The 25,867-nt window shown below is 35.9% G+C and overlaps 1 protein-coding gene and 1 pseudogene across 1 annotated transcript; one reads left to right on the plus strand and one right to left on the minus strand.

Annotated features, from left to right (window-relative positions):
* Positions 1-13,056: 13,056 nt before the first annotated feature.
* On the minus strand, positions 13,057-15,875 carry LOC120148522 (annotated as a pseudogene).
* On the plus strand, positions 15,662-20,922 carry LOC120148695 (5-methyltetrahydropteroyltriglutamate--homocysteine methyltransferase-like). Its single transcript, XM_039161740.1, has 12 exons — positions 15,662-15,784; positions 17,126-17,478; positions 17,575-17,662; positions 18,079-18,206; positions 18,293-18,684; positions 18,808-18,971; positions 19,050-19,130; positions 19,252-19,418; positions 19,507-19,612; positions 19,711-19,961; positions 20,048-20,249; positions 20,360-20,922. The coding sequence occupies exons 2-12, from the start codon at positions 17,129-17,131 to the stop codon at positions 20,726-20,728; spliced, it is 2,298 nt and encodes a 765-aa protein (XP_039017671.1). The 5' UTR covers positions 15,662-15,784; positions 17,126-17,128; the 3' UTR covers positions 20,729-20,922.
* Positions 20,923-25,867: the final 4,945 nt, after the last annotated feature.

Here is a 25,867-nt window from a genome sequence, read left to right on the forward strand (position 1 = left end):
TCATGGCAATCAAAGAAGACGGCAATCATTGAGTCTAAGGACCTATCATCCTTAACTCTTGAAGAACTTAACGGTTCACTCCTCACTCATGAGATGATGCTTGAAGATGAGGTGGACCTTGATAAAGTTGAAGAGACACCAAAGGAGAAGGAGAAGAAGAAAAACATTGGAGTTGCTCTCAAATCCACAAAAGATGAGAGTGATTCTAATAATGATGATGATGACGAGGAAATGGCATTGTTTCCCAAACGGTTCAGAAAAATGATGAGACCTTACCGAGGAAGAAAATTCAAACGAAACGAAGGCCTCAAAAATGAACCAAAAGAGAAGGACCCAATCATTTGCTATGAATGCAAAAAGCCGAGGCATGTCAAATATGATTGCCCACAATTAAAGAAAAAGGGTCAATCAAAGAATAAGCACAAGGCTCATGTGGCTACATGGAGCGATGAAGAAAGTTCCGATAAAGAGGAACAAGAAGTAGCAAACTTGTGCTTGATGGCATTCGGGGAAGATTCTAAGGTAACCTCTAACTCATCCGATTTTGATGATTTCTTATGATGAGTTATTAGAGGAATATAATGGGTTGGCTTCGGATTATGAGAAATTATTTTTAAAATATAAAAATGATGTTTCAAAATTGAAAAATGAAAACAAACTCATATCCAAAACCAACAACGATCTTGAAAGTAAAATCAAAGACTTGCAAATCAAACTAGAAGAGTTTGAAAAGAAAAATTTAGATTTGCAAAATTTACTTTCAAAGATCAATGATGATCATCAAAAGAAAATTGATGATCTTAAAACTTCTTTTGATAAAGTTGGAACAAAACATTTTGAAAAAGGTGGAAATTCAAAATCCAACTTTGTTAGAAAAAGTTTTAGAAACTACAATCATAGAGGTCCCCAAAGAACCTCTAATGGAAAAATCGTTAGAAGTATGTGGGTTCCTAAAGAACTCATTACTACTAAAGATAAAAATATCCTACACAAATGGATACCTAAGGGGACTAGGATTTTGGAAACTAATGAATATGGACCCAAAAGAATTTGGGTACCAAAAATCAAAAGTTAATCTATGTTTGTAGGGAAAGGAGCATTGCTACAAGGCACGGGAAACAAATTCAAATTCATGGTACCTTGATAGTGGATGCTCAAGACATATGACCGGAGACAAAAGCCGGTTCATTGAGCTTAACGCCAAAAATGGAGGAGAAGTGACTTTTGGAGACAATTCAAAAGGTCACATTGAAGGTATTGGTACAATAGGTAATACCTCTTCCATACAAATTAAGAATGTTTTATATGTGAATGGATTAAAGCATAATCTATTGAGTATTAGTCAATTATACGATAAAGGATTCAATGTCTTATTTGAAATTAATGGTTGTAAAGTCATTGACATTGCATCTAATCGGATTATGCTTGTTGGTCATAGAATAGGGAACATTTACATGGTGCATTTAGATTCTTTTGATATGACTAATTTATGCCTAGTTGCTAAAGATGAACATGATAGTTGGTTATGGCATAGGAGACTAGGACATGCTAGTATGAGTGTTTTGCAACAGCTAATTCAAGGTGATTTAGTTCGAGGGTTGCCTAAGCTTAAATTTGATAATGATAAAATCTGTGATGCTTGTGCTAAAGGAAAACAAAAGCGTGTTTCTTTTAAATCCATTAATGACGTATCAACTAGTAGAGTATTACAATTGATCCATGTAGATCTTTTTGGGCCAACTAGGACTACTAGCTTGGGTGGAAAACAATATGCATTTGTCTTGGTAGATGACTATTCTAGATATACTTGGGTTCTATTTTTAAGTACTAAAGATGAAGCATTAGAACAGTTCATCACATTTTCAAAAAATAATCCAAAATGAAAAGGGTTACTCTATAACTAGTGTTAGGAGTGATCATGGCACTGAATTTGAAAATCTTGGATTTATTGAATTTTGTAATTCTAATGGTATTAGTCATAATTTTTCAGCACTTAGAACCCCTCAACAAAATGGAGTTGTTGAGAGGAAAAATCAAACTTTAGAAGAAATGGCTAGAACCATGATTTGTGAAAATAATTTGCCAAAATATTTTTGGACGAAAGCCACAAATACCGCTTGTTATGTTGTAAATCGAGTAATGATTAGGCCAATTTTAAAGAAAACTCCATATGAAATTTTTAAAAATAAAAAGCCTAACATTAGTTATTTTCATCCTTTTGGATGTAAATGTTTTGTTTTAAACAACGGTAAAGAAAACCTTGGCAAATTTGATGCTAAAAGTGATGAAGGAATTTTTCTGGGTTATTCCTTAAATTCTAAAGCCTATCGTGTATTTAATAAAAGAACTTTAGTTGTAGAAGAGTCTATACATGTTGTTTTCGATGATAATCCCCTTCCGAGGAAGGATTCTTGTGTGAATGATGATGTAGGTGTTATAAATACAAATGACGTTAGACATGAAGTTGGAGAACCATCATCAAAGGAAGAAATGAAAAATGAGGAAACTCATGATCCTCTTGAGAATCCAACCATTGAAGAAAGGGAAGTATCTTTTCCAAGAGAGTACAACTATGTCAAGGATGGTGAAATTATAGGTGATCCATCAAAAGGGCTAACAACTCGATCTTCTCTTAGAAATATTTGTAATTATGTTGCATTTATCTCATGCATAGAGCCTAAGAATATTAAAGAAGCATTAAATTATGAACATTGGATTATGGCTATGCAAGAAGAGTTAAATCAATTTGAGAGAAGTAAAGTATGGACATTAGTTGAAAGGCCTAGTAATAAATCTACTGTAGGTACTAGATGGGTATTTAGGAATAAGCTTGATGAGAGTGGTAATATAGTGAGAAACAAGGCTAGACTTGTTGCTCAAGGGTATACTCAAGAAGAGGGCATAGACTATGATGAAACATACGCTCCCGTAGCTAGGATGGAAGCAATTAGAATGCTATTAGCATTTGCATGTTTTCATGAATTTAAATTATATCAAATGGATGTTAAATGTGCATTTTTAAATGGTTTTATAAAAGAAGTGTATGTTGAACAACCTCCAGGTTTTGAAGATTCAAAATTTCCAGATCATGTTCTTAAATTGACAAAAGCTCTTTATGGTTTAAAACAAGCTCCTAGAGCTTGGTATGAAAGATTGTCAAATTTTTTAATTGAACAATGTTTTTCAAAAGGAAAGGTCGACACTACATTGTTTTTAAAGCATAAAGGTAAAGATTTATTAGTAGTTCAAATTTATGTTGATGATATAATATTTGGTTCTACTAATGATGTTCTTTGCCAAGAATTTTCTAAGCTAATGCAAAGTGAGTTTGAGATGAGCATGATGGGGGAGCTATCATTTTTCTTGCGACTCCAAATCAAGCAAAGAAAAGATGGCATCTTCATTAATCAAGCTAAGTACGTCAAAGATATGCTCAAGAAGTTTGGACTGGAAAATGGGAAACCTTATAACACTCCAATGAGCTCTTCAACAAAGCTTGACTTAGATGAAGGAGGTAAATGTGTAGATGTTAAATTATATAGGTCAATGATTGGCTTTTTGCTTTATCTAACTGCAAGTAGACCGACATTATGTTTAGTGTTTGCTTATGTGCTAGATTTCAATCATGTCCTAAGGAATCACATTTACTAGCTGTTAAGAGAATCTTTAGATACCTTAAGGACACTCCTAGTTTAGGACTTTGGTATCCTAGAGACTCTAGCTTTAGCTTGCATGCCTTTTCTGATGCGAATTATGGAGGATGCAAATTAGATAGGAAAAGCACCTCTGGTACTTGTCAATTCCTTGGAAATATGCTGATTTCTTGGTTTTCAAAGAAGCAAAATTGTGTTGCATTATCTACCACTAAAGCGGAATACATTTCAGCCGGTAGTTGTTGTGCACAAGTTTTATGGATGAAACAACAACTTTTTGATTATGGAATTGAAGTAGGTACCATTCCTATCAAGTGTGACAATACTAGTGCTATTTGTCTCACTAAAAATCCCATCCAACACTCTAGAACTAAGCATATTGAAATAAGACATCACTTCATTAGAGACCATGTCACTAAGGAAGATGTAGTTCTAGAATATGTTGATACTTTGCATCAATTAGCGGATATCTTTACAAAACCCTTAGACAAGGAAAGGTTTTGGACACTTAGAAGAGAATTAGGTTTAACTGACCTATCTTCACTTAGTGTTTAAAATAATTTAGCACTTTTAATAAATACTGAAAAATGCTTATAATAATAATTTTTGATTACATTCTTGCTATTAGTTAGGGGGAGTTTATGATTCTTAGTGAAAATTAATTTTATATGTTCAAATAATGTTTAAAGATTAATTTAATTGATTGAACATAATTAATTTTTTATATATGAGTTGCCAATACCACTAGAGCCTATTAATTTAGCATTTTTAAGTATTTAAAACGGATTTTTGACATTTTTGTGCTTCATGCACCGATGCATCACCATGATGCACCGATGCATGCCTTGAATATGCATCGATGCATAAGACCATGCACCGATGCATCCGTCGGGTTTTAGGTTTTAAAGGCTTCATCTTCTTTATTTTTCAAAACCTAAACTCTAAACTTCTCATGGCCGTTCGTCCCCCTCTCCCTCAAATCTCTATTTTGCTCAAAATCTTCGGGAAATCATCGGATTCTTCAAGATTTTTATCCTACAAACCTGCTACAATCATTAAATCGCTCAAAACATCTCCACATTCCCCTCAATCCGAATTTTTCAAGGTAATTTTTCAAAAACTCTATTTTATTAATTTTTGAACTTAAGACTCGTTTAGATTAGTTCTAGTTTGAAATAATTATCGGGCATTGGTTATATGATGATTCTAAACTAGTTTCTACAACGAATTTCATCAAAAACACATAATTTTTCAAAATTAAAATTTCGAATTTAAAAAAAATAAAAATTAAGTGATAGTTTTGATTTAATTGTGTTGTTTTCATGAAAACTATACATATTATGATATTATTTTAAAATAGTTTTCAAAACTTTGCCTATTAGGATTATGTTAGAGAACCTTGAATTATTGAGGACTCATCCTGAGTTTTGGGATTGATTTTTGTGCATACATGTGTTTTTAAATTACAGGTGATATTTCTTTTCCGATTTCCCTAACCATGTCTAATCCCAAACGCCCTAGGTCATCCTCGAGTCGGTCTCACCAAAACCGTCCTCCCGCTCCTAGACCTCAAAATCCATCCAATATTCCTTCATCCCTCATTAGTACTTGTTTTAACATGCCTGAAAACCGTAGGGATGAATTGTACTCTAGGTACATGAACTCCTTCCAATCCTATCGTATTAGGGAAGAGCGTATTCCTTCTCTACAAGTTATGATAAAACTTGAATTTGAATACCTCTCAATTCTTCGCCGATGGAAGTTTGATAAACTCTTTTCTCTTCAACCCATCGTCTTTCACCAACTTGTCCGCATCTTTTATTCCAATGCGGTTTGTATTCAGAACACAACTCAGTGTGGTACTATAGCGATTAGATCCTATATTTTAGGACAATACATCACTATTACTTCTGAATCTATCGTATCTCATTTTGGTTTAGATGATGAGGGTTTATTTAATGAGAAGGAAGATGTGGAATATCCATATCTCCTTATTGCTAGTGTCAGTACCTTTAGGTCTCACCACGATCGATTTCTTCACTTAATGATCTCTTGGTGGTTTAGACCATCCGCAGGTCGGTACTCCACACTACGTACTACAGACTTATGGTGGATGCACTGTATAAAGAACAAAAAGAAAATCAATTTTCCACATATTGTCTTTAGCGCGCTTGTCGATATCATAAACATCATTCCCTCAAAGCATGTAGAAACCCTACCTTATGGTTGTCTACTAAGCAATTTGTTTATCAAACTCGGCCTAGATGTCTCCCTTGACAATCCTATCCCGCTCCAAAACCCAATCAATATCACATCCTTAAAGAAATCGGATTGGAAATTGGATGAGAACACCGGACTATGGTCTTTTCGACCCGGTAAGCAAACCCCGGGAGCTAGTTCTTCACGAGCTGCTCCTAGTTCTTCTCGTGCTCCTCCTCCTCCTCCAGCTCCTGACGCTGATGATGATCCAGAGCTTCAAAGGCTTATGAGATATTGACGAGGAAGTACCAGCTCGGCAAGATGATTAAACGCCACCTTATTTCCGATCATTTCTAGAGTCGTTTGATCTACGTTTTGCCTCCATTGAGTCTACGATTTATGAGTTTCAGAGGGAGATGCGTGATCGTATGGATGCTCTAACTCTTGAAGTTCGAGCTCATTATCCTCCTCCTCCCGATCCTCCGATGGAGTAGACTTGCTTGTCATGTTTTCTTGTTTTTAAAACTTGGATTGATTTTGATTTTTGTGCTTTGTTTGGTACTTTGAACTTGATTAGTTGTTGGATGTTTGTTTGAGGATGCTTGAACTTATTATATATATTTGGTTTGAATTTTTAACGCTTTCTGTTTATTAATTTTGCATCATTAGAAATTTATGACCAAATTATGCCATTTCACATTTTATTATGAATATTGTTTATGAAAACTAATGGCTAATCTCTCTTTTGATTGTGATCTTAGCAGCTTATTATTAATAAATCAATTGGCTAACATTTTATAGAGTCTTTTTGATTTAACAAAAAGGGGGAGAAAATTTAAGATGTGCTATAGTAAGGGGGAGTAAGTTTTTGATGTGCTATAGTAAGGGGGAGTAAGATTTTCAAAATAAATTCTTAAACAAATCTTAAAATTACTCAAATGTTTTGTTATATCAAAAAGGGGGAGATTGTTGAAAACATTTTTGATATTTCGATATAACAAATTAAGTTAAATGAATTTTAAGATTTTACAATTTATATTCGATTTAATTAATCGAATATCAAATTATTACTCCAAGTTTTTCAAGATCAATTTTAATCCTTACTAAATGTGTAAAATTGTGATTTGTACTTAAACTATTTTTGAAACAATTTTCACAAAGTATTTTGAACCAAAATCAAGCCTTAAAACAATTATTCAAGGTGATGCACCGATGCATCAAACCATGCATCGAGGCACCTATGATTTAATTGAACATCGAATGCATTTCATGCACCGATGCACTCTCAATGCATCGATGCACTCGGAATATTTTTAAACATCGAATGCATTTGATGCATTGATGCACAAGCAATGCATCGATGCATTGATGCACAAGCAATGCATCGATGCACCAGGCTATTTTTCAAACATCGAATGCATTTTATGCATCGATGCATCCTTAGTGCACCGATGCACTAAGTGTCCCAACGGTCAAAATATTTGAATTTTACACTGATGCACCGATGCATCCTTGATCATGCATCGATGCATGAGACGCTCCACCTAGAAAAATTAATTGCTTTCACACTTAAACGGCTATATGATCTTCACTAATCATCCCCAACGTTCAGAAGTGATTCAAGGTGTATTTAAACAAGTTCTGAAGCCCTTGATCAACAAGAAATTATAGAGAAACAAGAGAGAAAGCATCAAACACCAAGTTTGTGCAAATCAAGCCAATTTTCCTTTCAATATTCATTTTGCTTTCAAGAACACCATTTGTGCTCATTTGTAATTATCTTTGAGTGTTCTTTTCTTGTTCTAGAATTGTGCAAACATCTTACCTTGTGAGGTTTTCCTTGTAAGTTTGCAAATTTGTAATCTTCTCTTTGGGAAAAGAGTGTTCTCAAGAATTGGGGTATATTCTTGAGGGTATTGTAAGGTTATCTCTTTGGCCTCAAAAGAAAGAACAAATTAGTGAATTTGTTGGAAAATCCTTAGTGTGGATAGCTAAGGTAGTGGACGTAGACTTTGATTGAGAAAGTCGAACCACTCTAAATCGCTGTGCAAATCTTTTCAATTTTCTGCAAAAGCTTCCACCGAATTTTTAATTGCCAATTCACCCCCCTCTTGGCTAATTCCGTCGATCGATTAACTCAACAACCCCCAATATAAACCAGGTTAACCAATAAACATAAATATCATAATCAGGAGCCAGATATATCCAATATCAGAAACCATGTTTTATTTCAAATATCGGCCATACTTTTTATAAATTGAGAAAAACATCTTTGTGGATAGAGATCACACTAGAGGGTCCATATATTTTTCTTGAAGGCAAGAGGTGATTATCCGGAAGGAAAACACGAACTTCTACAAGTTGATCAAATTGCTGCTACTGACTGCATAATAGACTTGAACATGTCGCCTTCACAAACCATCACTGTACGTAACTCAAGGAGGTGAATGTGGGAAAATGCAGTGTTTGGATCATAGTACTAAATTGTAGTTGTGAATGTCACGTTGCAGTTGCGGGTGTTGTTGACATTACGATGTGTTTTTCCCCCTAAAAATAATTATATTTTATGTTGCGGATGTAGTTTGTGGTGTCGCGATGACTTTGAAAACACGTTACGATACAGCCGTTACACTGTGTTGGTTGCAATTTAATACTATGATTTGGATCAAACCCATCCGTTAACACAGATGTTCTTTCCAAGGCCTTTAAATTGGACAAAAAAAATGATGAAAATTCTGCAATTCAAATTCTTATGATACAGCAAAATGTTGAATGCAAGTTCTTTCATAAATGTAAAATAAAATTGTAAATTGTACAATGCACAGAAAAAAAAACATATTTCACTAAAGATCTGTACAAGAAGAAACACAACACATTACATTCTTTATTCGATGCCACCAGAAAGAAAAAAGTCACGTGCTCTAAAGAATTCAGACTAAACAAGTTGGAGCCATTGGTAAACCAAAAATCTAAATGAGCTGGCAATAGCAGTTGTTTCACAGCTGGCCCTGAGAATACATATTCAACCTTTGGCCGTCAGATTATTCTTTTAAAGAAAGAAGAAGAAAACATATAAGCACACCTTGGCAATGGTGAGGTAGATTGTGAATAAGCTGTGAAAGTGGGCAAGTTTGTGGAATGCTACAAAATTCTTCTCTATGTAAACAACTGCTATTACAAGCACATTTAGATTATGGATAATGGTCATTTCATCCATTGTTCATTCTTCAAGAGGTTCTGTTTCGTTGGATAGAGGGCGAAAGAGTGGAAAAGCAGAGAAGTTGTTGAGGTTTTGCATATATATATAAATAACTGTACGGATGATTCTTTAATCTTGCTAATCGAGTTCTGGCAATATTGTCTGCTTTGTGTTTCAGTTGAACTGACACTTTTCTTTAGTCGTTATAATTTCTGGTGTATTTGGCAGAAAATGTTTTGTTCAAAGGAATTACCAAAAATGAATGCATTTGGGTTATCGGCTTTATCATAAACTCCCTATTATGGCAAAATTATCCTCTTTTAGCATAGCGGCAATTAAATTTTAGGGTAAATTATGCATTTAGCACTTAAACTATCAGTTTTGATCCGTTTTAGTACCTAAACTTTTAATTTTTTCAAAAATCGTACATAAAGTTTAGTTTTTATTTCATTTACTTCCCTATTCAAAATTAAAGTTAAATTTTCAAAAATTGAAAGTTTATATACTAAAACGGACCAAAATTGATAGTTTAGGTACTAAACGCGTTAAGTTTTTAATGGCGGAGTACTAAAATGAAATAAAAATTAAACGTTAGGCATGATTTTAAAAAAGTTGAAAGTTTAGGTACTAAAATGGACCAAAACTGATAGTTTAGGTACTAAACACGCTAAGTTTTTAATGACGGGTACTAAACTGAAACAAAAACTAAACATTAGATATGATTTTGAAAAGCTTACTGATAGTTCAGGTACTAAATATATAATTTACCCTAAATTTTACTGAAGATCACCTCTAAGCTACAAGTATAAAGACACCACAAACCAACCCCAACACCCTAAAGACAAACAAAAGAAACCGGCCAAAAGGCGACAACATATAACAACACAGAACAAGAGATCCGAACATTTGAAATCTGAGAATAGACATTCAAATCAAGTTTGCAGCTCCCCAATATTTGAGTTTCAAGCCAAAACTTCGTGGTGCCCTATTTTTTCGTACTTCACGTTTAGTTTTTGTTTTGAAGTCTTCATGTATACTATGGCTTGATTGCATCGAAATCTAAACTTATCATATGCGATTAATATTATTAATAGATACATAGTGAACCCTGGGTCAAAACACTATAAAACAGTTTAGTGAATTTTTATGTACTATTGATTCTTGCTTACAGTTTAAAAGGACTATGAATAAAGTTATTGGGTACGTTGATACTAGTTTAGTAGGAAAACCTTAACAAAAGAAGGTCACTCATACGTCTTTACTGTTGGGGGTTGCACTATTAGTCGAAAAGGATTCTTTAGTGAACTCGTTTAAAACATTCAGACCAATACAATATTTTGTGAATGTCAGAATATCATTTTCTTACAAAGTATAAAATATTTAATGAGATAATGAAACATATTATTATTCAGTATCATTTTGTACATGATATTATTGTCAGCAAAATTAACATTTATAATAATCATACACGTAGGATGACTAAATCACTCCCTATTGGACTTAGTCAATGTTCATTGTTAAAGAATACTCGTATAAACGTGAAAGATGAAAATATGTTCTCAAGTTGAAGAATTGTTTGTCAAGATGAAAAGTTGATTTTTTTTTGAGTTTAAGTTTTTCATTGAATTTAAGATTTTGTCTTGAACTCGTTGAACTTTTAGAATTTTTATGAAGTTGAAGAATGTTAGAGTTTGACCCAAATTTAATGTAACTTAAATTAACATTATTTTTGAACCACAAAGATCAACATTAAAGAAACTTTCATTAAAGTAACAAAACTCAATTTACTGAAGATGAAAGTGATACCAATTTACTTTTTGAGAATTGCCCGACGAGAATCCTCAAATTTGATATACAAAAGATTAATACACCAACGAAAAAGTTGTCAAAAAAATATATTTTACCCAATTTTTAAATTTTGTATAATATGTATTAATTTTTTTAGAATTTCATAATATTTTTTTATGTTTCTAAAATATATAAAGTATGTTTATTATTTAAACTCCATATAACATTAGATAATTAATTAAACTCCTCTGTGTTGATTACCGATGTCATTATTATAAAAGATTATGTTTTTTTGCTATAATAAAGTTTAGATTAGGGTGACTTCTTCAATCTAGGACACATCTAAGATTCAATTTATTAAATTGACTACTAAGAATAACGGTGGTACAATTTGTACTTAACCTTATAAACTCACATTCTTGAATTCTAACTCTGAGATTCAACATTATAATAATCCTGATTAAAATTTTGGAATAATTAAATTGATTAAAATTTCATGTGAAAGTCAAATAAGTTTGGTAGGAAGAGTTGTTTTTACGATTAAGCCTAAATATTATAATAATCCTTTATTATAATAATCCTTGGTTTAATCAAAGATTTGGCACGCAAAATTATAGTCCACGCGCCTCTAATAGTTTTGTAACTCCTAGACTCGGCATATTTCGGCTAAGTCTAGCATATTACATTAAAGTTTCTCAAAGGTATTTTTCTAAAACATTATTCGATAATTTAAAATCATATTACAAATGATCTTTATAAAAGTATATAATTAACGATAAAAACTCATTTCGTAAATATAAAACGTGAAAGAGACCAGGTAAAATAAAATATGAAATAAATCCGGAGCATCGAAAATCAAATATCAGTAGTAAAAGCAGTATCATAAAACATAAATACTCCAAAATAAGGTACATGTCACCTTAATTAAAAGTAGTTCGAAAGACAGAATATTACAACAAAATGATCTGAACTAAATGTACCAATCGTCCAAGTGTCTGATACAGAGCGTCTAACCGAGAGTATCTGAAAGGGTAAAACAGTTTGAAATGTGAGCTAGAGGATTAGTGTGTCCCAACAATATAAAATTAAAAACATACAGTTATGATTTTTAAAACCAATACAGATCATAGTCATTAAAACATCATAGGAGTTTTTAATTTAAAAACTCTGAATCTTCCTCCAACCGAAGTCATGCACAGTTCCCCAGAACTGCACAACCTAAGGGAGTACCTTGGGGCCTGCGAGCCTACCCAAGATAATTCATGGGGCCACTAAGGCTTACCCAAGAAAATTCTCAGGGCCACAGAGCCAACCCAATGCTCAACTTAGGTCCATAAGGAATTACCAATCGGTGCTGAACCTACCAGAGGAATTACCAACAGCGAATGAACCTGCCAGAGTCTTCATACCAGAACCCAGAGTACCCCGTAAAAAACATTTTTCAAACTGTAACCAGTAGTAACAGTAATTCAGAGTTCAAACAGTCATCAGTTCAGTAAACCAGTAACCAGAAATAATAAGTTGCACAATCATACTTTACATTTCAGTAAATACGTAATCAAGTAAATCATTAAGTAGTCAAATCAGATCAAACATTATAGTTCAAATCAGAGAAAACAATCATGTATATATTTCATACAGATATTTAAAACATTTATACTGCACATAAGGAACACACCTCGATAATAGGGTCAGTCCGGAAGATCTATCGAGTACCAGCTTCACTAGGTTCTTCGACTGAACGGGAACGAGTATTCACGGTCTCTCGTAGACGAGTGGGTCGAGAGGAACAACTTTGAGTTCAAGCTTCCAATATTTTCCTCACAATCCAGGCCATCAAAATTACTAATTTGTATCTAAATAATTTCCTTCGCCATAAAGATAGCTTATTAGAATTGAAATAATAATTTGGAAACATAATTAGTATAAAAGAATACTTGTGGGGCTACTTTAATAATTAATCACTAAAATTAGGACTGAAACGAATTAATTTGAACTATTGAGCTATAAACTAAAACTAAAGGAAACTATGAGACAAGGCCATGTTCTTACCAATCCTTGAGGAATCATGATGCGATTTCACTTTATATTTTTTTAAGTCTCCACCCACGTGATTTTCCTGTTAGAATCTCATTTTCCAAACATTTCAATCTCATTTCTTTAACATTTCATAAACATTCCACATCTTCAAATTGTAGTTGTGAAGTTGTATTCCATTTTCGAGAATGAGAACTAAGAATTTCAATTGCAGCAGCTGCCACCTTGCGAAGAAGAACCATCTCGACCTCCATATGGCCCTGGAATTCCACCGTATCCAGCTTTTATGCCGTACGACTCATTGAACACATCAAAAACTCCATCCTGAATCTTTGCGTATATGGTTGCAGCAATTTTATAAATGCCTCCTCAACATTCTGAGTAGTTTTGGAAGAGACCTCCATGAAGATCAAAATAATGTCTTCTTTCCTAGGAATTATCCCATTCGACCACATTTATGAAAAGTTACCCCTCTGTACTTGGAGCTCCCCCTCGAGAATCCATTGCTTTGTCGACGAAGAGAATTCACGAATTCCTCTTTGCTCATGTACTTCCTTGAGTTGCGTAAGATACTTAACGGGGTGCGCGTGGGGGCTGGGCGCATCTTTGAGCACCGTCTGGACGACCCATTTCGGATCCTCTTCGAGAAATATAGTGTGCCCGTTCGGATTGAGTGAAGTCCACATCAAGGAATCGTAGCCGAGTCCGAAGACGAGGAAATTACAAGGCGAACGTTTCTTGAGGACGCCAAATGTAACGGATATCTCCTTGAACCTTTGTTGCGGTACGATGCGTGAGGTGGCAGTGGATGATGGCTTGGATTTGAATCGGCTTGACAGAGGTTTGAGCTACGGCTCGAGAAGGTGATCCGGTGTTGGCGACGGAGACATCAGTAACGGCTTCTGATGATCTGGTGTTGGAGACGGAGCATAACAGCGGGTAGTCGGCGGCTTTTATGAAACTCGAGGTTAGTATAGCTCCGGCGATGAGGCCGGCGATGAATAGAGGGAAAACGCATCGCCTCTTGGCCAGGAATTGCCGATGTTTCAACTGGGCACTCAAGAAATCTTCATGATTTCTTCCAGCACGAATTAACTATTCTTAAAATCAAAGAAAGTCTCGTGATTTACAAAGATACAAGATTCTGGAAAATGAAAGAAAAAGGGTGACAAAGAAGAAAGAAGGTCGAGTTTGGCCACGTTTGTTTGTCAAAACCCTGACTTGACAATACAAACAAATTTAGTCATGGAACCCACATTGAAATTGAATCTCTTTTATAATTTGTCAAAAAGGTAGACTCTGCTAGTAGTAATAGCATCTCCATTTTAATGGAAACTTGGTATGAAACTACCAAGGATTGAAGCTTTAATGGAAGTGGAGAACCTTAGATAAGATGCTTTGTCAAACCCAAATGGTGGTGGATAGAGAGTTAAACGGATGAAACTAGATTATTTATAGAATGCTGGAACGAAACCCTTTCTTTTTGTACATAACAAGTGAAATTATTGGTTGGATCTCATGGACTCACATGTCGACTATCTGCTTAGAAACATGTTAGATTTTTCAAGAAATGGCAACTAGCCTTCAACCATAGAAAGTATCGGTTTGAGCTTGATTTCCATTATCCTCATTATCCATTTTAAAACCCAACTTTTCTTTAAAATATCTCATAATTTGTATCCTTCCTTTATTTTGATTAAATTAATATTTATCAGTCAGAGAAAAATCAATTTTCTATTCTCTAGAACCATCTTAAATTATTAATAATCAAGTAAGGATAAATTATACTCAAATTCCCTAAATCTTTATAATATTTTCGGTGAATTTAATTTTTTTAATTAAACTATTATTTCAAACTTCATAAAAATCTAACATCATATTAGGGTGAAGTCCACCTAAATTCACAACATAAAAGGAAAAACGGGTAAAATACCTATTTGACAACTCATCTCTCACTTAGTTTATGTTTTGGTAAGCTAACTATTGATATTTTCAAAATCATGTCTAACATTACATTTTAGTTCTATTTTGGTCACCTACAATAAAAAATAACGATGATGATGATGTATCTCTGTAACACAATGTAATGTCAGCACTGACAAATAATAAAAAAATGTTACATTAGTATCACTGTTATTTTTTTATCGGTGAGTGTCCAAAATAAAGCCAAAATATAATGTTAGATATAATTTAAATAAAAAGTCATAATGATAAAATTAATTCTAACGTTTGCATAAAATTCATTTTGACCCATATTCTTTTTTTTGGAATATTTTAGCTCTGAACATTTTAATTTTTGGTCAAAGTACTATGTTAAAAGGAAATAGTTAGTTAATTAATAATCACCACATGTTCCGATATGTCTTTTATATGTGCTTAATTACTAACTCAACATCATCACACCACCCATAATGATGATGTGACATGCATAACATCACCCAAAGTAATGACATGGCATGCCCCACATCATTTATAGTGATAACATGATATTTGCCACGTCAATAATTAAACACATGTGAAAAATGATGCATCAACATGTATTAATCGTTAATTAACAAATGATTTCCTTCCACAGGGGTATTTTAATCAAAAATTGAAAAATTTGGGCTAAATAATAAAAAGAAAAACAGGGGCTACAATGATCGTTTGGACAAATGTTAGAAGACAATTTTGTCATTATGCCATTTAAAAAATGTTGAGTGACCAAAACAAAATTTATGTAATAGGTGTATGACTAAACATATAATTTACTCAAGAAAAATAGCGATCTGGTTGATTGGCAAGGTAGCCAGTAGCCACCATTTTGGTTATAAATGGGCAAGACCATTGCCACAAGCCGTGCCTCTTCTTCCTCTGCAAGTATCTTTCTCTCTAATTCCTGTCTCCTCTTTCACCTCCGTTCTCTACGGTAATGTTCGGTTCGTCCTCTCGTTACTCTTCTTCACTCAAACCTCTCGTCTCTTTTTCATTTCCCCCTTCTTTCTTCCTTTATCATCCATTAATTTAACTTCTTTTATTCCTTTTCAACTACCGTATTTATTTTCCTTTCTGGGTCTTCTTGTAAATGATCTAACTTCAACCTCTCTATAGTTTTGATTTTCCTTTTCTTTCAACTAGATCTACTGTTTGGTGTCAAAATTCCCGCTTTTCCTATTGGTTTTCTTTGTGGATTTTCATTAATATGATTTGAACTTTTCATTTTTAACTTGGTTTCAGATTTACTTGCTAGTTTCACCATTTCGACTATACCTGTTGATGTTCTAGGTTTTCATTGTTATGATTTGAAACGATTCTATTTTCGACTTGAGTTTCTGAAAAGAAAAGTCATTTCTGTTGTTTTTTCCTCTCTATTGGTAATATCTGCAAGAAAGTTTAAGCATTGGTCAGCCTTTCTTTTTATATATATCCCAACAATTCCAATTGTTTCCCCCCTTACTATTTTGTTACTGTTTGATAGTTAACTCGGGTTCTTGGTTTTGAATAATATGGTTCTATGTTATTCTAGTGAGATCTGCCTGTTAGAGTTGGCATTTGATTGATTTCTTTTGGCTTATATTTTTAGTCTGTTTATGGTAACTAGCAATTTATTAAATACAATCTGTTGATGTTTTAAAAGTTATATATCTTGGGTGTTAAATAAGTTAAATCTGTTTGACATGTTCGGATTTGGATACAAAGATAAAAATGACCTCTGTATCTTACTTTTACATATTTAAGTAAGATATAAATCCAATCATTGGTTTCTAGCTGTTGGCCTAAAGTTAAGTAAGATAGTGTTAATTTGTCTTAAAAACTTTTAGATCTGTGTTTTTAGATATTTATTTTTTATTTATATATGGGTGTTTTTATCTCTGATTCTCGAGGATTCCTAGATTAATGTCTGCCAATTCAGATCTTGAGTTGAAGTACTTCTTTGTTTCACTAAATACCATAAGATCCATTTCTAGTGAGTTGCCAAACTTCAAGCAATGTGGTTTTTTCTAAATTAATTTTGAAGCAAAGATTTTTGTCATATGCACACGTGTTGGTTAAATAATCTTAAGCTAGGCAAGTATATGGTTTATCTTTTAGGTAATAACTTCTAAAAACATGAATTCGGATAAGCTTTTGAGTCCATATGAGTTACAGATGCACCATTGATCTTAGCTTTGATTCTGATGATTTTCAGTTTAGGAATATGGGATATGTAAAGTTGTTGTATGTTGTATTTGATCGTATATAATCAAGCTAGATTTATCTGCTATTTCAGAAAATGGCCTCACACATTATTGGATATCCCCGCATGGGACCCAAAAGAGAGCTTAAGTTTGCTCTGGAATCTTTCTGGGATCAGAAGAGCAGTGCTGAGGATTTGCAAAAGGTTGCAGCCGGTCTCAGGTTGTCCATCTGGAAACAGATGTCTGATGCCGGGATCAAGTACATTCCTAGCAACACTTTCTCTTACTATGACCAAGTGCTCGATGCCACAGCAATGCTCGGTGCTGTACCTCCTAGATATGGCTGGAACGGTGGCGAGATCGGATTCGACACTTACTTCTCCATGGCCAGAGGAAATGCCTCCGTGCCTGCCATGGAAATGACCAAGTGGTTTGACACCAACTAGTAAGTTGCCATTCTTGGTCATGCTTTATTAGTTTTGTCGTGCATTCTGAGTTTTCTGAAACTAACATTTTTATTCTGTGCAATGTGTCGTTTCAGCCACTTCATTGTTCCTGAGTTGGGACCTGATGTTAAATTCTCTTATGCATCTCACAAGGCACTGGATGAGTATAAGGAAGCTAAGGCGGTATGTTCTTTGGGTCTAATTTTTCTCTATGACATCACAATATCGATTGTTTTCTGTTACTAGCACATAATACTAGCAGCTCAGTTAGGAATTAGAGGTAAGGTATCACATGTTAAGATCCTGCAAGTATAGAAGTTGCCTGAAATTTGGGAAATGAGATGCATGCATTAGTATGGTTTCGTGTTTTAGCAGTATTATGACTATAGTTTTATATGAACAATAGTTTATATCTCTAATAATTGTATTTTTATACAACCCATTCTGTCAAGAATCCCGAGTGAGACTGGTTGAGTACTAATTAGTCCCACTTAATTACAGTGCTCCACTTTTTAATCCTATTTTATTTACTCTTCTTATTTGTTGTTCTTAGTCGTATTCTGAAACATGAATGCTGATTCACTGTCCCGAATATGCAGCTTGGAGTCAACACCGTGCCAGTCCTTATTGGCCCTGTCTCATACTTGTTGCTGTCTAAACCTGCAAAGGGTGTTGAGAAGACCTTTTCTCTTCTCTCTCTCCTCCCCAAAATCCTCCCTATCTACAAGTAAGAATTGGTTTTCTTTTTAATCGATTCACACACAAACAAATAGCTGCTTCAATTTGCCATTGTAACGTGAAATCTCTCTGCAGGGAAGTGGTATCTGAGCTTAAGGCTGCTGGTGCTTCCTGGATTCAGTTTGATGAACCCACCCTTGTCTTGGACCTTGAATCTCATCAATTGCAAGCATTCAGTGCTGCTTATTCTGATTTGGAATCTACTCTCTCTGGTTTGAATGTTCTGATCGAGACCTACTTTGCGGATCTTAGTTCTGATGCATACAAGACCCTCATCGAGTTGAAGGGTGTCACTGCTTACGGTTTGGATTTGGTGCGCGGGACCAAAACCATTGACTTGATCAAGAGTAATTTCCCCAAGGGCAAGTTCCTCTTTGCTGGAGTTGTTGATGGAAGGAACATTTGGGCCAATGATCTTGCTTTTTCTCTTAGCACCTTGCAGGCGCTTGAGGCTGTCGTTGGCAAAGGTATTCTATATCAAATTTGCATTTTATAGTGGTTGTAAAAGTGTAATCATATGGAGACCGGAAAATATTACAATTTTTTTATTTGCTGTAGACTGATCTCTCTGACTCGTTTGTGATGTACAGAAAACCTTGTGGTATCCACCTCCTGCTCACTTCTCCACACCGCTGTCGATCTAGTAAATGAGACTAAGCTCGATGATGAAATCAAATCCTGGCTTGCCTTCGCTGCCCAGAAAGTTGTCGAGGTCAATGCCCTTGCCAAGGCATTGGGTGGTCAGAAGGATGAGGTATTTATCATAATTTTTCCTCCTTTCTTAAGATACAGACAACACCATGTAACTTACTCGTTATTCATCTATTTTTAGGCCTTTTTCGCTTCCAATGCTGCTGCTCAAGCTTCAAGGAAGTCCTCCCCAAGAGTGACCAATGAGGCTGTTCAAAAGGCTGTAAGTGTTTCAATAAATTAAAATTCTTTTTCTCTTCTTACGGGTGGCTGTTCTGCAGTATTCTTTTTCATCATTGAAATCTTTGTTTGCTTACCATATTTTACGGTTCTTGCATTCTCAGACTGCTGCTTTGAAGGGTTCTGACCACCGCCGTGCCACAAACGTAAGTGATAGACTGGATGCTCAGCAGAAAAAGCTTAATCTGCCGATCCTCCCCACCACGACCATTGGGTCCTTCCCTCAAACCTTGGAACTCAGGAGAGTACGTCGTGAATTCAAGGCTAACAAGTGAGTTGATCCTACTGAATTTTTTCCTTATATTTCTTATATGTCGGTGTTGCTATTCTTTTAATGATTGATCTCTCATTCCCTTTAGGATCTCTGAGGACGATTATGTTAAAGCCATCAAGGAGGAAATTAATAAGGTTGTTGAACTTCAGGAAGAACTTGACATCGATGTCCTTGTTCATGGAGAGCCTGAGGTGAGTATTCTGCTTTGCTTTGGCCATTTCCAGTAAATGGGAGATACATCTTTGGATAATACCCTTCAAGCGCCCTAATGTTGCATTAAATGGTGCAGAGAAACGATATGGTTGAGTACTTTGGTGAACAATTGTCTGGTTTTGCTTTCACTGTTAATGGGTGGGTGCAATCGTATGGATCACGTTGTGTCAAGCCACCAATCATCTACGGTGACGTTAGCCGCCCCAAACCGATCACTGTTTTCTGGTCATCAGCTGCCCAAGGCATGACTAAACGCCCAATGAAGGGAATGCTTACTGGCCCTGTTACCATCCTCAACTGGTCATTTGTCCGAAATGATCAGCCCAGGTATGAACAAGAAAGCTCTTCTACCTGCGGATTTTGCTTTGCAACACAAATATATTTTGACATTCACCAATTGCCAAATTTTCCAGATTTGAAACTTGCTACCAAATTGCCTTGGCTATCAAGGACGAAGTCGAGGATCTTGAGAAGGCCGGTATCAATGTAATTCAAATTGACGAGGCTGCATTGCGAGAGGGACTGCCCCTTAGGAAATCCGAGCACGCCTTCTACCTCAAATGGGCTGTCCACTCCTTTAGGATCACTAACGTCGGCGTCAAGGATACCACCCAGGTTTTTTCTTGCTTCATTCTTTCTTTTTACCTCTCAAAACTTTCTTGTAAATGAACTCTCTCAGATCACCATAATTCTTATTGGTATTGCATTTAAAAATGTTGCGACAGATCCACACCCACATGTGCTATTCCAACTTCAATGATATCATCCACTCAATTATTGACATGGATGCTGATGTGATCACCATCGAGAACTCCCGTTCCGATGAGAAGCTCCTTTCGGTCTTCCGTGAAGGAGTCAAGTACGGTGCTGGAATCGGCCCTGGTGTCTACGATATCCACTCCCCGAGAATACCATCAACCGAAGAGATTGCAGACAGGATCAACAAGATGCTTGCTGTGCTCGAGAGCAACATCTTGTGGGTTAACCCTGACTGCGGCCTCAAGACTCGCAAGTATGCTGAGGTGAAACCGGCCCTCAACAACATGGTTACTGCGGCCAAGCTGCTTCGCCAGCAGCTTGCCAGTGCCAAGTGAGAGATTGGAGATGCTTACACCTCCATGAAATAAGAAAAAAATGATGGGAATTTTCGTCTTACCATTTGAATAATGGGGTTTATTAGGCTTAATATGGGCTTGAGGCCGAATATCCTACTTTCTTGTTTTTTTCTTCTTTTCTATCTTAACATCTTATATTTTGGGATATATTACAAAGAGTTTGCTTCTTCCTATTTACTGCGTACTGCTTGTAGATTAGGAAGATTTTAACAGGAGCAGACTCAAGTTTGATATATTACAGAGTTTGCTTCTTCCTATTGAATATAGTGATAGGACACAGTTCTTCTATCAAGAGGGACATTTGCAAAGCCACCAAATTTGAAAGGGTTAGCTTTTATAATCTCTATAGTAGATATAGAGTAATGAGTAGTAGAGAGAATAGGTGATTACACAGGAAAAGCATATCTCTTATTATCAAATGAGCAGCAATTTATAAGTGTACAATGGCTCAATAACGGCTCAACAAACTCTCTCTAACTGCTTAACAGTCTTAGCTAACTTTTAACAAACTAACCACCTGTTTAAAGCACATACACGTGAATGCACAGCACATGCATAGACCAGAACCATACGCATATCAACAGTCTAACATTCCCCCTACTGTTTCCTTCTCTTTCTGCAACTAGACTAAAGACACCACACACACGTTTTTGCGAAATTCTTCGAAGGCAGTCTTAGACAAAGCTTTGGTGAACCCGTCTGCAACCTGATGTGCGGCTGGAACGTAGTTTACTTTCAGCAGGCCAGCAGCAACTTTTTCCCGAACGAAATGGACATCCATGTCGATGTGTTTGGACTGAGCGTGATAAACAGGGTTTGCACTCATTGCTACTGCCCCTGTGTTATCACACCATATTACTGGTTCTTGTCGCTGTGGAAGACCAAGTTCAACAAGTAGAGCATTTATCCAAGTCACTTCTGCTGCAGTGTCTGCTATGCATTTGTACTCAGCCTCCATGGTTGATCTTGACACAGTTTTTTGCTTTTTAGAACACCAGGTAACCAGACATTTGCCTGCAAACACTCCAAAACCAGATATGGACCTTCGATCATCAACATTCGCGCCCCAATCTGCGTCAGCAAATGCGGCAATCATCAAGGAGTCATCCACTGGTCGAAACAACAACCCATAGTTAATAGTACCAACCAAGTATCTCAATATTCGTTTGATTGCAATCATGTGCGCTTCACGTGGCGCCTGCATGTATTGAGCTACTTTTCCAACACTGTAAGCTAGGTCAGGTCGTGTATGGCATGCATACAACAACGAGCCTACTATACTGCGATACTCTGTAGCATCCGTCAATAACTCTCCCTCGTTTGCTGACAACTTCGAAGCCAAGATCATCGGCGTGCCACAACCAGCAGCTCCCTTCATTCCTGCCTTCTCTAGAAGTTCAAGTATAAATTTTTTTGACTTAGCATAACAGTGCCATTTGAACGATGTACTTCTATTCCCAAGAAGTAACTAAGCATTCCTAAATCTTTGAGAGAGAACCGTTCTCTAAGCAAGTGCACTACCTCTTGAATTTTGCATGGTGACTGCCCAGTAATAACGATGTCATCAACATACACTAATATATAAATGTCACTGCCATGCCCCTTGCTGATGAACAATGAAGGATCTGCTCGGGATGCAGTAAATCCCATTTCAACAAGGTTGTCTCTAAGTTTGGTATGCCAGTTCCTGGGCGCTTGGCGAAGACCATAGAGGGCCTTATGCAGCTTGCAGACAAGAGGAGTTCCATCCTCAGCCATTTGCTCAAACCCCGATGGTTGTTTCATGAAAACATCTTCCTCTAAGTCCCCATTAAGAAACGCATTATTGATGTCCACATGTCTCAATTCCCACCCATTTTTTACAGCTAGAGCTAGCACAATATTGAAGGTGGAAAACTTCACAACCGGGCTAAAGGTATCAGTGAAGTCATAACCAGGCACTTGTGAAAAGCCCTTCGCAACTAACCGTGCTTTATACCTATGAACAGATCCATCAGGGTTTCGCTTGATTTTGAATAACCACTTCCAGCCCACTGGAACTCGCCCTGCTGGAAGTTTTACAACTGACCATGTATTATTTTTTATAAGAGCATCCAGTTCAGCTTGAACTGCTGCTCTCCAGTTATCAGATTGCAATGCATCATGAACTGAGGCGGGAATTTCATCTTCAAAGTAGGTGGCGTACTACTTGGGTTTGAATACCCCACGCTTGCTGCGAGTCACCATGGGGTGACAGTTTTGCCTTAGCAAGCCTACAACATTGTTTCCAGACTCACTGGGCAGATTATCACACGCATTTATTTCAGTGCCAGTATGTTCATCAGCATCAGTCATATTAATATCGGAACTGGTAGTCGTGGTAATTTCTAAAACCGGCACAACCTCTTCAACGGTGTCTAAGACAGGTATGATTTCAGCCACAACTTCAGGCGGCGCTTGTTGTTGAACTTGATCTGCAGTAGTTACAACTGTATGTTGTTGCATTTGATCTGCAGCAGTTTCAACTGTGTGTTGTTGCATTTGATTTGCAGCAGTTTCAACCTCCTCCTCATTCACACTATCTTCAGCATCGACTGGAACAACTACTTGATGCCATCTTTTGATATTAGAAACAACTGGAATTTTTGGAGCCTACCACGTTGGTGTCCTGTGAAGCACCTTTCCAGTGTCTTTACCTGCAAATGGAAACACTAACTTATTAAATATGACATGGCGTGATATATAAACCCGTCCATTGCTTGCAAGGCACTGATAACCCTTATGCTTAGGGCTGAAGCCAAGACATGTGCAAGCCTGCGAACGAAACTCCAACTTATGATTTTGAAATGGCCTTAAGTGAGGGAAACATTGACACCCAAACACTTTCAGCTGAGAATAATCAGGTTTCTTGTTGTATAACTTCTCAAAAGGTGACATTCCATCAAGAACCTTAGTAGGCAATCAGTTAATAAGGTGGGCAGAAGCTACCATGGCATATGACCAATACTGAACAGGCAAAGACGCCTGAGCCAGCAGAACCAATCCGAGTTCCACTATGTGACGATGCTTACGCTCGACGACACCGTTCTGTTCTGATGTATGGGGACAGGACAAGCGATGTACTATACCAGCTTGGGCTAACAATGAAGAGAACAATCGATATTCTCCCCCCCAATCAGTTTGAATAGCTTTAATTGACACTCCAAACTGATTTAGAACAAGCTTGTGAAAAAGTTGAAAGGCTGGTAGAGCTTGAGCCTTGTCTTTTAAGAAATAAACCCATGTAAACCGAGTGCATGCGTCTACGAACGATATATAATATCGAAAACCATTAGAAGCCACATGTGGAGGACCCCATAAATCTGAAAAAAACTAACTCAAAAAGAACTTTATACTGAGTAACAGAATGTGCAAAGGGAAGCTTGTGACTTTTCCCCATGTGACAAGCCACACACGTTTTATTACTTTCAGAATCAAGTTTGACATTGATTTCCTTAGCTATTTTGTCTAATGCATACTGATTAGGATGCCCTAAACGCCGGTGCCAAAGCTCGGACTGGGCTTGAGAAACGTCTGTTGCTACGAGATGGGCAGCAGCACGTGGTCCTTCTTTAAGTGCACAACCAAAGGCAAATGTATATAGTCCACCCTTTTCTTCTCCCCGTAGTAGAACCTCTCCAGTAGATTCATCGCACACAAAGCAATTTGCAGCATGAAACTCAAAGTAAACTGCATTGTCCCTAGCAAGCTTGGAGACCGAAAGTAAATTTCTTGTTATACGAGGTACATGCAACAAATCATTCAAAATTAAGGTTCTTGAAGAATCCAAAACTGATTTACCAATACTGCTAATGTTAAGAGGATATCTTATTAAAATTGTTCTCAAATAAATGAACTCTTTAAGTATGCTCCAACACAATAATGTTAGGATTGAAAGTAGCTGTAGAAAAGAAGGGTAAGAAGTCAAAGAAATGATTATGTATTATTTTGTTGCCATAATTTTTTTAAATAATAATATGGAGTGATTATAAGATAATTTTTGTTCAGAACTGATGCAACAGCTATTTACATCCAGAACTTTTATGGAGAATAATATATTTTTTACCATCGAGGTCATTTGATAAGTTTAAATAACATTTAGTTTTCAATAAAAAGATGAAATATAATAATAGTTTACAAATTTAAAAAAAGAAGAGTACAAAATTTAAAATAGACTAACTATATTAAATTAATTATTTTTTACAAGTTACTGGCAGGGATGCTATCAACAAAGAAACAAATTTCACAGAACTCTTGTAAAGAAAAATGGTAGAAATTCGTAGCCAAAAAAAAAAAAATGAAATTGAGGATCCTTTACCTAATCCTCCCCTTAAATAGCCAAAGAGCATGGTTTATCCTCAACGGCCTGCAAATCACACCTCTTCAATGCATCAATTATAGCGTAGTACGCCCTCACGCTCTCAGTCATTAAAGAAGTTTTCATTACATTAGTTTCTAAAAAACGATCCCACAAATGTGATGGACATCTTTAAATGCACGTCTCTTTTTAAGTTATTTTATGATATTTTTTTGATTAAGGGGGACATCTTATTATATTTTCAGATGTCATCTTAAGAAGCTATCTTTCCGTCAGCCGAGATCTCCAAAAGACTCCTCTGGTTACTAGAACTTCCACGAAACTCATATCAGAATATCATAATCTCATAGTCGATTACAATGCACAGAGAAGAAAAAACATTAGATAGACCCACATGATCTATCAGAATGAAATCCAAGATCTGATGAATAGATCTACTTAGTTTGTTGACTTATGAGTAGTCATAATGATTCTATGTTTGACACCATCAGTTACGATTGAGAGAAAATCCTCCACACTTCCTTCTTCTTTATTTTACTATTACACGTTTATGTCTTCATCTCTTTCACATAAAAATATCGATCAATGATTGTTATTTTATGGACTACTAATCTACAATTAAATCATAAAAGTTAAATCATTATTAACCGACATGACAATTTCTCTGTTTTAGTTGTTTTTAGACATTGTCAGGCCTTTACTTGATTGAGGATTGACGGACAGTGTAGTCGATCATCGATTTCGATACTAACTCATCTTCGATTGACACCTTTAGGAGAGAC

The sequence above is a fragment of the Hibiscus syriacus genome, unplaced genomic scaffold, assembly GCF_006381635.1.
Source record: "Hibiscus syriacus cultivar Baekdansim isolate YM2019G1 unplaced genomic scaffold, ASM638163v2 tig00002684_pilon, whole genome shotgun sequence".
NCBI classification, from domain to species: domain Eukaryota; kingdom Viridiplantae; phylum Streptophyta; class Magnoliopsida; order Malvales; family Malvaceae; genus Hibiscus; species Hibiscus syriacus.

What these genes read in the sequence shown, in the direction of transcription:
- LOC120148695 (XM_039161740.1), top strand. Translation starts at nt 17,129, where the DNA reads ATGGCCTCACACATTATTGGATATCCCCGCATGGGACCCAAAAGAGAG. An exon ending in CGTGAATTCAAGGCTAACAA is followed by an intron (nt 19,419 to 19,506) that starts GTGAGTTGATCC and finishes CATTCCCTTTAG; the next exon opens with GATCTCTGAGGACGATTATG. An exon ending in TTGTTCATGGAGAGCCTGAG is followed by an intron (nt 19,613 to 19,710) that starts GTGAGTATTCTG and finishes TAAATGGTGCAG; the next exon opens with AGAAACGATATGGTTGAGTA.